The sequence below is a fragment of the Chrysochloris asiatica genome, unplaced genomic scaffold (assembly GCF_000296735.1).
Source record: "Chrysochloris asiatica unplaced genomic scaffold, ChrAsi1.0 scaffold00122, whole genome shotgun sequence".
In the NCBI taxonomy this organism is placed as follows: domain Eukaryota; kingdom Metazoa; phylum Chordata; class Mammalia; order Afrosoricida; family Chrysochloridae; genus Chrysochloris; species Chrysochloris asiatica.
In genome coordinates, this window is record NW_006408640.1 from 1273269 (window position 1) to 1286241 (window position 12973).

The 12973-nt window shown below is 37.3% G+C and overlaps 1 protein-coding gene across 1 annotated transcript in view; it reads left to right on the forward strand.

Moving 5' to 3' along the window:
* Positions 1 to 11352, forward strand: part of NAPG (N-ethylmaleimide-sensitive factor attachment protein, gamma) — a 39323-nt gene extending 27971 nt beyond the window's left edge. Inside the window, exons 9-12 of the mRNA XM_006868689.1 lie at positions 5527 to 5605; positions 9239 to 9318; positions 9876 to 10005; positions 11057 to 11352. Coding sequence (XP_006868751.1) covers positions 5527 to 5605; positions 9239 to 9318; positions 9876 to 10005; positions 11057 to 11200 — 433 coding nt within the window. The 3' untranslated portion in view covers positions 11201 to 11352. The remainder of the gene's footprint in view (positions 1 to 5526; positions 5606 to 9238; positions 9319 to 9875; positions 10006 to 11056) is intronic.
* Positions 11353 to 12973: the final 1621 nt, after the last annotated feature.

The window sequence follows — 12973 nt, forward strand, 5'->3', positions numbered from 1 at the left end:
GCTTGAGAAATGCTGAGCATGTTCTTCCTTTTTGGTTTTCTGATTCCAGATCTTTGCACATTTTGTTGTAATATTTGGCTTTGTCTTCTTGAGGTGATCTTTGAAATTTTCTGTTTAGCTCTTGTACCTCCTCATTTCTTCCACTTGCTTTAGCTTCTCTATGCTGGACAGCAAGTTTCATAGTCTCTTCTGACATCCATTTTGACCTTTTCCTTCTTTCTTGTCTTAATCACTTTTTGCTTTCTTCACGTATGATGTTCTTGATGTCATCTCACAACTCTTCTGGTCTTTGGTCTTTAGTGTTTAATGTATCAAATGTGTTCTTCAGATGATCTCTAAATTCAGGTGGGCTATATTCAAGGTGATGTTTTGGCTCACGTGGACATGTTTCCATTTTCTTCAGCTTGAATTTGAATTTGCATATGAGTAATTGATGATCTGTTCCACAGTCTGCCTCTGGCCTTGTTTTGACTGATGATAGGGAGCTTTTCCATTGTCTCTTTCTACAGATGTAGTCAATTTGATTTCTATGTATTCCATCTGGCGAGGTCCATGTAGACAGTCGTCTCTTAGGCTGTCTAAAGAAGGTATTTGAAATGAACAAATCATCGATTTTGCAGAATTCTATCATGCATTCTCCAGCATCGTTTCTATTGCCAAGGCCTTGTTTTCCAACTTCTGGTCCTTCCTCTTTGCTCTCCACCTTTGCATTCCAATCACCAGTAATGATCAATACATCCAGATTGCATGTTTGCTCAGTTTCAGATTGAAGAAGTTGGTAGAATTCTTCTATTTTATCCTCATTGGCTTTAGTGGTTGGTGCGTAAATTTGAGTAATAGTGGTATTAACTGGGCTTCCCTGTAGGCACATGAATGTTATCCTATCACCGACAGCATTTTGTTATAATAATTTGGCTTTATCTTCTCCAGCTGATCTTTGAAATAATCATGATTGTGGGGTTATTTGGACAGTGAAAAAGGTACAATGAGAATCAGAAACAACTTAGGATGTAGCAGTTCTCCAGCTAGGAGTGCCTCTTCTCTGCCATACTGCAGGCACACCTCACTCTTGTTTTCTGACTCTCAGCCTGTGGCCCTTAGGCCTCTTCCCTGCTCAAGCAAGTGTTCTATAACTCCTTAAGCCAATCTGTAAATGCCCAAAGGGTACAATCTGTAAATGCCCAAAGGCTGCAGTCCAGCCTCCTGCTCTTAGGCATTCAACTTTTCCCAGTCCATGGGCCTAGAAGTGTGCAGTTGCTGTCTCTCCATGCCACTTCTCTGCTATCCCCCACTTTTCCAGTTAGGGGTCTTAGGCTCCACTCTTGCTCTTCTTTCTTCATGGTCAGATTGTCTGTTCCTGCTTCTGAGATGGCTTCTTTTAAACCTAGTGAGATGGCAAAACTAACCAATCTCGGCATTAGAGTCCTGTACACCCTATTTACCTGGTCCCACCCAATCATTTGGTGGGAATTAAGAAAAGCCATTCAAATAAATTCAAGGTACCTCAGTCAACCTCCTATATGTTCTAGCCATTGTCTTTCATACTTGAAGAATTAACTTCCTCCTTTCAGTTAAAGCTATATAATCACAATTAATCCTGTTAACAATTGAATCGTAAAACCATATCAGCAACTTCCCACTCTCTTTTCCCCAGACCCATCTGGTAAAGAGGTAACTATTCACTGGAGACTCTCCTTGTCCCCCTCATTCTGAGATTTAGCACACTTATGAAAGCTTGTAAACCCACCACTTCATACTTTTATCTCCTCATTTTTTATAGCAAATTTCTAAATTGTTCATCCTTATCAACCCATTACTCTGAGGAGACAAGCATGTTCCTTGATCTAAAGAATCTTTTATGTTCTGAATTGAACTTTGAGCAATTGCATCCATAGATAAAAGTCCAGTTCATCAAATTGTAGCAATTTATACCTGCTCATAGTAGCAAACATCTTTCTCTTCATCTGGTTGGATTCTGATCCACTCAGCTCTAGCCATCTAAGCTAGGTCACACAAGTACCAGTTGCAAGTTTGGAAGTTCACAAATTCCTCCCTACAATTAAGGTCACCTTCCTCTGCCTCTCTTAGTCCTTGCCCTAGGCATTAGAACAGTGCCTGCAATCAGAAGTTCACACAATTCCCTTAAACTTCAAACCAGCCACCCCTTTCTCTTTCTCACCTCTAGTTCCTGTGGACCAGTTCAACAGGTGCCAATGGAGCATGTTCAAATTCAGCCCATCTCTATTGTTGTCTTTACCCCACTTGCACTCAACAAGTAGACCCAGGGGGGTTCCTTTTAACTTATAGTCCTTGAAGTGGTTTTCTCTGATGAGCACAGACTTTTCTTGCCTTGATTCCTCCAAGGCAAGTGGCTCCCATGAAACACTAAAAGACAAATAGTCTTTTTTTTTTTTTTTTTTTTTTAATCTCTTCTGAAGTTCTTTCAGCCATAAATCTGTTCTCTCAGTGGTTTTTGGTTGGGTCTGTGTGTCTTTTCGAATGCAAAGATTCTGGTGGAGCTTAGGATTCCACCTAAACCCCATATTCTACAAAGACTTAAAACAAAAACATTTTTCTCTTGGGCAAATTCTAACTTCCCTTTTTAGCAAATGAAATCAAGTATAGGCTAAAGGTGAGCTCACAAACGCTCTATAATCATAATTTCCAATATTTTCTTTTACACATGTGTGTCTTTTATATACATGTGTGATAGAAATGAATATTGGGAATTATGATTACAGAGAGCTACACTTGATTTTATAATAGTACATGGGAAAAGGCACCCTGGTGTGGCACTGGAGGATAAGCATTGGACTGCTAACCACAAGATTGGTGGTTCAAACCCACTAGGCTCTCTGACTTGAGGACATTTAACTACAGTAACACATAGGAAAGCTCAATATCCATAAGACAACACATAACATCTTTTTTAAAAATTCTCAAATTCAGTCTCTTCTTTTCCATCCGTAGATGGACTAACCACATTTGTATGTATATGTGCCTGGGGCAGGGTGGATCCAGTAAATCCTGGCCCCATCATCCCTCTTGTTTAACCAGCCTAACTTCTGCTAGAGAAATTTCTAACTCCAGGTCTTTGCATATTTCATTGTATGAATAATACTTTGTCTTTTTCAGGCTACCCTATGAAATTTTCTGTTAAGTTCTTTCACTTCATCATTTCTTCTATTTACTTTAGCAACTTTGTGTTACAGTGCAAGTTTCAGGCTTTCAGCTTCCACTTGAACTCAGATATGATCAATTATCTGTGTGTTCTGCCTTCAGCCCCTGACCTTATTCTGACTGGGTTACAATGCTCCTTTAACCAGTCTGTAAATACCCAAAGGGTACATTCTGCAAGCCAGCTTCCTGCTCGTAGGCTCTAAGCTTTACTGGCTCCATGGGCCTCTAGAAGCCTGCAGCTGCTCTGCTGTTCCTGCTTTTCCAGATAGAGATTTCATGCTCCACTCTTGTTCTTCTTTCTTCATGGTCATGGGATCGCCTGTTCCTGTTTCTGAAATGGTTTCGTTTAAACCTAGTGAGATGGCAAAACTAATTCTGGTGTTAAAAGTCCTGTACACCATATTTGCATGGTCCCACACAGTCATTTAGTGGGATTTAAGAAGACTTTGGATAGAAAAGCCATATCAAGTAAATTTAGGGTACCATAGGTTGTGTGAATTCCCAGTGCCAAGCCACTACCACAGTCTCTGCTCATTAAGATGAAAGAAATGTGTGAATACTACGAAAATTCAGTCAGTCAGGAGTTAGGTGCTAGTAAGGGAGACCGAAATTAAGAAAATAATAAGAAGATGAAGGTCTGATTAGTGTATGATGGAATTAGGACAGCAGAAGCGAGGAGTAGAGTTTTAGAGGGTTTGAATTAAACTTTTTGGTGATCTGTTTCCTCTTCATTCTGCCTTTTGGGTGGAATAGGAGAAAGGAAAAAAATAGAAAAAACATGACTTGAAGATCAAAGTTTTGAAAGGTGTGCGCTAGGGATGTATGCTTTCATCAAATGTATTTGGTCTTAATGCTGAGCAACTAATCTGAGAAGCTGGAATATATGAAGAAGAATGTGGCATCAGGCTTGGATGGAGATTTATTAGCAACCTGCTCTATGCAGAATATAAAATCTTATTGGAAATGAACAGGACTTGAAATACTAATGAAGATCAAACACTAGAGCCTTCAGTATGGATCACAGCTCAATATAAAGAAAACAGAACTCCTCACAACTGGATCAATAAATAACATCACAATAAATGGAGGGAATATTGAAGTTCTCAAAGGCTTCATTTGCTTATATCCATATCATTTCTTGTGGAAACCACAGCCAAGAAATCAAATGACATATTGTATTAGGTAAATTAGCTACACAAGACCTCTTAAAATTTTTCAGGAGCAAAGATGTCATTTGAGGACTAAGGTGCAGCTGACCCAAGTCATGATATTTTAAATAGCCTCATATGCATGTGAAAGTTGGAAATGAATAAGGAAGACTGTAGAAGAATTGATCCATTTGAATTACGGTTTAGAGAAGAATATTGAAAGTACTAGGAACTGCCAGAAGAACAAACAAATCTGTCTTGAAAGAAGTATAGCTAGAATGCTCTTTAGAAGCCAGGATGACAAGACTTCGTCCCTTAAAAGGACATATTGGCAGAATCAACCAGTTCCTGGAGAAGGACATCATACTTGGACAACGGGAGGTCCAGTGAAAAAAAGGAATCCCCCTAATGAGATGGCTTGACATGGTGGCAACAAAAATTGGTGCAGGACCCGGTAGGGTTTCATTCGTGTGTAGGGTTGCTATGAATTGGAACTGACTCAATGGCACCTAACAACAGTAATAACAAACAACTTGTCTTGCCTCCATTGTTGCCCTTTTAAGCACAGTGGTACTTGCTAAGGATAAATGAGGCATTAGTGAATTGGTAATGATGAGCCCAAAGGTGGGAGAAGTCATTTTTCAGCAGGGGCAGTATTCTTGGGATTCTGTATGTCCTTTCAGTTATTTTTTACTGTTTTTAGGTGGCATTGAGTTGGTTCAGACTTACAGCAACTCTGTAGAGAGTTTCTGCAGCTGTGACTTTATGGAGCATAAGGTCCCATCTTTCTCCCACACAGCAGCTGATGGGTGTGAACTACCAAACTTGTGTTTAACAGCCTACAGTCCTTTTAATTAGAAGGAGATAATTCTGGGATAATTAAATTTAGAGTAGTCCATAATGTATTTCACAAAGCAGTTAGTTGAATTTGATCACTCATTAATGATTAGCCTTACCAAAGTTAGAAATCCCCATTTGAAGTAGTACTTCTTAAGTTCTTTCACTTTGCTACCTAACAGAGAATTGGGTATTTAAAAGGCAAGGCAGATAAGCAGAGTGTCGGTCAGTGTGCATTTCTAAAATTCTTGATGTCTTGTTTCTTTAGAATCTGTAATATTAATAAATATATTACAAAGGTGACCACTATTATATATTGTTTTGACCTGCTTTGCTTTACATTTATTTGTTTTGTCTTTAGGTTTGATGAGGCAGCACACTCTATTCAGAAAGAAAAAAATATTTACAAGGAAATAGAAAATTATCCAACATGCTATAAGGTATTCTTTGAAATTTTTATTTCTAGCTTTATATTAGATAATCTTTCATATTGGTGTAAGTCAGTACTTATGAGATTATTCTATATACATTTGTCAATTTTTGTAAAATAGTACTTTGTGGCCTCTATCTGGCTAAGATGGAATAGCTTCTCTCTTTCAGGGCTAAATAAATACAAAAGGCCAGGTAACTCTGGAAAGTAATAAAAGTCAGTGAATTTTGAAGAGAATTGCGAACTTGGAGACACATCAGTATGGGAATGATTTTATCAGTTTTTTCCTTCTATTTTTTATGTGACATTACCTTCACAAAAAGGAGCTCTGGTAGCGTAGTGTTTATGAGTTGGGCTGCTAACCTCAAGGTCAGCAGATCGAAACTACCAGCCATTCTGTGGGAGAAAGATTGAGGCTTTCTGCTCCCATGAAGATTTACAGCCTCAGAAACCCTGTATAGATAGGATCGCTGTGAGTCGGAACTGACTCCACGGCACACAATCACCACCACCCCCGTCACAAAAGTCTCCTGTCACAGAGCTGGGCAGCAGAGGTTCTAGCAACTAAAACTTCGAAAGAAACTCCATCTTTCTAAACAGAGGAACTGGGAAAGGAAGCTCCATTTTTTTTTTTTCTTTTCCTCTCCTGGGTTTACTTCAAGGATGTTCTCTTTGTTGTAAGTGCCTCTGAGTCTGTTCCGACTCATAGTGACCTTGTATAGGATTTCCAAGGCTTTAAATCTTAGTGGGAGAAGAAAGCTTCATCTTTTTCCCACAGAGTGACTGGTAGGCTAGAACTGAGTGAGACCTTGTGGTTCACAGTCCACTGCTTATCATATGGGCCACCATGCCTCCCTTACCTCAAGGATAGGCTCTAGTTATAGAGCAACCACAGCAGTAAGCCTTGGTTGTGGAGCTACAGCAGCTAAAACACCAAAAGAAATCTAATCTAACTGGGAGGGAGCGGAGAGAACAAAGGAATACAAAAGAGGAGACTGCGACCCCTAAGTTTGTATGTGGCTTCTTGTAATTTGGGGGATCACTGCCCACTCAAACCATAGCAAAGGTTGTGGGAAGTCCCAAACTAGCTTCTGAGTTGGTTGTTGTTAATTGCTGATTAGTCGGTTCAGACCCAAAGCGACCCTATTTGGGCTTCCGAGGAGCAGCTGGTGAGGTTGAACCACCTACCTTGCAGTTCAAACGGCTTTGCAGTCTTGCGCATCAACCTACAGCGCCACACCACCCAAATAGGGAGTAGATTTTTGAGAACTGAAATAATACTTAAACCACTGCCAAAGCAGCATAGCAAAGACTTGGAATTAAAATTAGAACCACCAATCAGCTAACATGAGACCAAACATTCAGTCTGAACCTTATTTAGGATAGGACATTGTTGTTCTGAGGTGTTGTTGAGTTGGTTATGACTCATAGTGACCCTACGTACAACAGAAGGCACGCTGCCTGGTCCTGCACCAGCCTCATAATTGTTATGCTTGAGACCATTGCTCCTGCCATTGTGTCAGTCTATCTTGTTGGGGGTCTTCCTCTTTTGCGCTGACCATTCACTTCACCAAGCATGATGTCTTTCTCAAGAGACTGGTCATTCCTGACAATATGTCCAAAGTAAGAGGGACGAAATTTTGCCATCCTGATTCTAAGGAGCATTCTGGCTGTACTTCTTCCAACACAGATTTGTTTGTTCTTTTTGGCAGTTCATGTACTTTTAACATTTTTCCCTAAACCATAATTCAAATGCATCACGTCTTCTAGTCTTCTTTAATTTATTGTCCAACTTTCATATGCATATGAGGCTATTGAAAAATACCATGGTTTGGATCAGGTACACCTTATTCTTCAAACTGACATCTTTGCTCTTGAACATTTTGAAGAGGTCTTGTGCAGCAGATTTATTTAATAGAATAAGACATTTGATTTCATGGTTGCTGCTTCCATGAGTGTTGATAGTGGATTCTAGCAAAACGAAGTCTTTGACTACTTCCATTATTTCTTCATTTATCATGACAGTATTAGGATGACTGCCCACTAGAACAAAAGCATAGGTATTTTGAGAATTATGGGAGTGTCCTTAGTATAACATTAAAAAACACCCCAGATATTATTCATAATCACTTGACATATAAAGAACCAAGACAGTTTGACCAGTTTTCAAAAGACAACTGTGATGTTTAAATGATTGTATACTCCTGAGTGTTCTGTGTACATAGGCCCCCCCACCACCCAAAAAAACAAAAACAGAGAGAATAGAAGCAAATACTATTGAATGATGATGCATGGAGTAGATTGTAATCATTACAGTGAAACAATGGTGTAAAGTTGATGTTTTCCCATGTAAACTATCACTCGGTTCACAATAAAAACTTAAAAAAAAAAAAAAAAAAAGACAACTGTGAGATGACCCAGATGTTGGAATTATTCAACTTGAAAGCATCTATTATAACTGATACATGAGATGAAGGTAAACACAGTTAAAATGAATGGAAAGATATGAAATGATAAAAATGAACTAAATGGAAATTTAAAACTGAAAAATATATTAGAAATAAAATACTAGATATGCTTATTTTTATAAGAGAGATGATAGAAGGAAGACTCAGTGAATTTGACGATCAATAGATAGGCATCTATCTGCAGTATAAAGATAAAAAAAATAATTTGAAAAAATAGATTATAAAGAGCTTTTGTGCTTAAACCACCACTTGTTTGTCAGTTGTTTGTACTGTGGTGACTTGCATGTTTTGTAATGGTGGAAACTATTGCACTGGGATTTTAAATACCACCACGATTTCAGTACAACTGCCAAACTGAGACAGACTAGGAAGAAAGAGAAGCATGAACCACTTTTGAATGGTCAGCCACTTACAACCCTTTGAATAGCAGGGGAAGAAGTGCCAGAAAGTGAGCCCCTTCCGAGTTGATCATAATATTTGAATGGAGCAAAGATTTGGGGACCTTAATTTACTGATGGGGACAGTTCATGGTGTCCCTATAAGTCAGAATCGACTCAATAGCACTTAATAACATTTTGCTGACAATAGATAGTATCGGTAATACCCTTGATTTTAGTACTGCTTTTGTTATTGACAGTGGTATCATTGTTTCTTTTATCCTAAGTTTTTATTGATAAATCTTTTAACTATAATTGTGTCTTTACAGATTCGAAAGTTTAGTTGTAGAATTATGGCCCACTCCCATTTTTTTTATTGTCTTTTAAAGATGACATCTAAATACTGATTTCAAAGAAATTTTCTTAAAAATATGTGGTATGTTTACTAAGGGTTTATTAACTCATTGTGGTCCTCAAACTAGCAGTATCACTACTGGTTGGAAGCTTGTTAGAAGTGGCAGAATTGAGCTTGTTTCAGGTCTACTAAATTGAAGTCTTTATTTTTACAAGACCCTGATGTGATTTGTATGCTCTAGTTTGAGAAATGTTGTTCTAGGATATTTGCCCTCTGGTATCCTGTAGATGTTACTAAAAGAATTTATAAATCTCTGTATACAAAGCAAGATCTGAGAGTTAAATTCCAGATGCTTTTTTTTCAGATGCTTTTATTATTGCCAAAGAATTTGACTTTTATTTCATAGATATAAATTTGGCCCATAATTTCCTCTTTTGTTTTAGAAAACAATTGCTCAAGTTCTAGTTCATCTACATAGAAATGACTATGTGGCTGCTGAAAGATGTGTCAGAGAAAGCTATAGGTAAGACGTTGAATTAGTTTGTCTTGACATTGTTATCTTAACATTTCTGTTTCTTAACTAAGATTACTGGTTATACAAATGTTCCTGGCTGTTAAACATTTTTCTCTAATAATAGTTGTACATGGTTACCATTTCGGCTTTTACAGAAAAACTTACAGCTTGTGCTCAATTTCTGTGTTGTTTTTTTTTTTTCCCCTTGGCATCTTCATTGGAATGAATAATTTACTGATTTTTTATTTTGTTGTATTTGCTTTTTTTCTTTAAAAAAAGAAAAGTTCTTGTATCTTAAAAGAAGATCAGAATGAGTGATAGTCTTGTTTCAGATGCTTATTGAGAAGAATCTCAGTCTTGATACTGTTGCTGTTTGGGCTGAATACTTTCTTTGTTGTGAAGGGACTGTCCTGCTTGTGACTGTTTAACAATATCTGTAGTCTCTGCTCACTAGCTGTCAATAGCACTTCTCAGTTGAAACAGTTAAAAATGTCTCTAGATGTTGCCAAGATCCATCCTCCCTGATTAAAAATCTTTGTTTCAAGTGTGGATTGTGTGTATTGTAGCATACCAGGGTTCAATGGAAGTGAAGACTGTGCTGCACTAGACCAGTTGCTTGAAGGATATGACCAGCAAGACCAAGATCAAGTGTCAGAGGTCTGCAACTCTCCACTTTTCAAGTATATGGATAATGATGTAAGTTGGCCATTTCAGTTAGTTTTTTTTATTTCCTCTTGAAATGAAGGCACTCTTAGTAAAATTATTTTTCTACCTTGTGCTTTTGAGATTTTTGGACTCTTTTTTTTTTTAACCTCAAGCTCTACTTCTCATTTCCATTGCATTTCACCTTAAGCTTAGGCTATTTGGATATAACCATATGGGATAACATCCATTTATTTATCCACCTAACTGGGTAAACCATATGTATATTTTTAAATGTAGCCCATTTCTTTTTTCTTAGCTTTTCTCCTTCTGTCTGTTGTAGGTTCAAGAGTTTCTCAACTAACCAGTTGCTGAGTGTATGCAGTTTTGTTTTTGTTTGTTTTTTTTTTGGGAGGGGGGCTCACTGCTTGAAAGAGATCTCTTATGTAATACATTTTCTAATTACATAGCCTTGTTAGAATCCCACCTGTGTGACAACTAGCTGTTGATAAAGGTTATTAATTAAATACATTATGCCTCAGTTAAGTCATCTGTATAAGTGGAGCTTACAGTGGCATCTTGCAAGAATATTGTGAGGAATAGATTCTTTATATTGTTTCTCATATGGCGCCTTCTACCTAGTGAGCTGTGGGTATGAGTCCCTGTTTGGGGAAATTTGTGATTGGGTGATAGCAGCAGGCCAATTTTTTATAATGATATATGAAGAGAAAACCATTTTTTCCCCCCTGTATACTTAGGTTTTTGTAAACTCTTATGTATTTTTGAAAGATGTTATCTCTGGCTTACACAACATACCTTTGTCCCATAATGCTCCAAGTACAATAGAGCATTTCCAGATTATCTCAGGTTCCAAACTGTGGCATATCATTCAGTCTGACTGGCTATTTCCTATCCCATGTCAAGGTCATGAATTAACCTGACAGCAGAGTAATGCAAAGTTGTAGATCTTTAGTCTCTATGGTAACATTTGCTTTCATGATGGTAGAGACTTAGAATCTGTATTTTTATAGATAATTGTTGTTGAGACATCGCATAAAGGGATTCCTGTTACCCTGCTTATAATAATAAGCTTTGTCATTGGCAGTATGCTAAGCTGGGCCTAAGTTTGGTGGTTCCAGGAGGGGGAATAAAGAAGAAACCACCAGCAGCATCACAGGCCAAGCCTGATAGCACCACAGCTACAACTGCTGAGGAGGAGGAAGATGAATACTCAGGAGGACTATGCTAGCACTTCACTCTGCAGAAAAGGAGGAAAAAGAAAAAAGAAATTCTCAGATGCCATTTTATGGAGTTGGAACTTTGGGTATTCCATGCATCATTACAGTTGTTTTTTGAATGCTAACTTGAACTATAATTTTTAGCTATCATTTCCCTGAATCACCCTTCTGCTGCATTTAACACCCGTGAAGCATTGTTTCTTTTCATGATAAGAAGTTTGTGAAGATACCAGCAAGAGTTAGAAGAAAATGTACTGTCATGTTTTAATGTAATCAGTTTTAAAATTTGTACTTCAAATTGTAGAGAAATTGCATTCTAAAGAAATGGGGCAATAGACATAGGTATTCTTCCCTCTTGGGCTCTTATAATTTATTATTCAGAGAAACTTCTTTTCATTTTATTTCATAATTGCTGCTCAAAGTGAAGTTTACTGCTAAAACATTAGCATTTTGAATAAATCTGTTTTGAAAAGGAAATTTATGCTCCATAATATTACAGACATTTGAAATACTAAGTCTTTACAGAGCTAATATTGAAGCAGGAAGCTTTTTCTAGCCTTAGAGCATTATTTAGCCCAGTAAAAAAGTGAATTTAAGGTCGTATATGTGAGTTTATAAAATTTGAAGATAGCATATTAAATCATATTGTAAATGTCCAGTTCAGGGTATTTTTTTATCTAAAAGAGAGTGATTTTCCCCAGAATCACTTGGTTCTTGACTGCCTGGAAGTCATGAAGTCTGTTTTTATGGATTCTAAGAAAGAGGTAATATGTCCTTCATTCCTGATACATAAATTTCTTTCCTTCCTCTGAAATAATTTCTGATTTATTTAATGTCATAACTTATATTTGACTATAACTTAGATGTTGGAAATGCTGTATACTACCAAATTTTGGCCATAAAGGAAAAATTGTTTTTGAAAGCCATGTGTTAAAAACACTTGTCTTCCAATGGCTTAATCCTTTAGTAATTTCCACAAATGTTATCTCTGACTTAGACCCATTTTATAATTAATTGAGAAGAGACTCCAGATACCACCAGCAAGGTGCCTTTCTGCAGGCAGATACTATCCCAAGTTGTTTTCTGCTTAGTCATACTCTGTCTGGCCCTATTTCCTTAGACTTTATTTGAGTGTAGTGTGCTTATTTACTTTTACTAGACTTTTGAAACACACTAAGTCTATTTATCCTAAGTGGAGTTAATCGTAAGAGGCTCTGTGGGAGAGCTTAAACAGAGTAACAGCTTCATTTGGCAGGTGTGCTTGGATAGTGAAATTGTTATTGAAGGCCTGATATAAAATATTAATTTAACATTTTAATTCCTTAAATTACTTGCATACTTCTGCCAGATAGCAACTCATTTTTAGTAATTACATTGAGATCAATGCTGAACAATCTGAATAAAGCTGTATTTAAGCACTGTACTTGTAAACTTGTGTTAATGTTTCAGAGATCCCATCATTGTTGTTCTGTCTTTTAGTTGCTATCAGAAGTTTCTGGAGTCTTATAAAAATGCTCAGTTGAACTTAAAACAGATTTAAAGATGTTAGTTTTTTCTTCTTTTCTTACATACTTATCGAAAACTTTAAAGAAAAAGAAGTCAGTGTAATCTGTAGCAGTGATGTAGCTGACCCATAAATTAAAAAATGATTTTAACATAAGTGCAATCTTCTGTACACATACCAGGCCCAAATTTTACAACTAATATGTAGCACTTGGGGTGCACTGTGGCTCTGTAAGATAAGCACTGAGTTGCTACTACTAACCACCAGCTGCTCCTCGGGA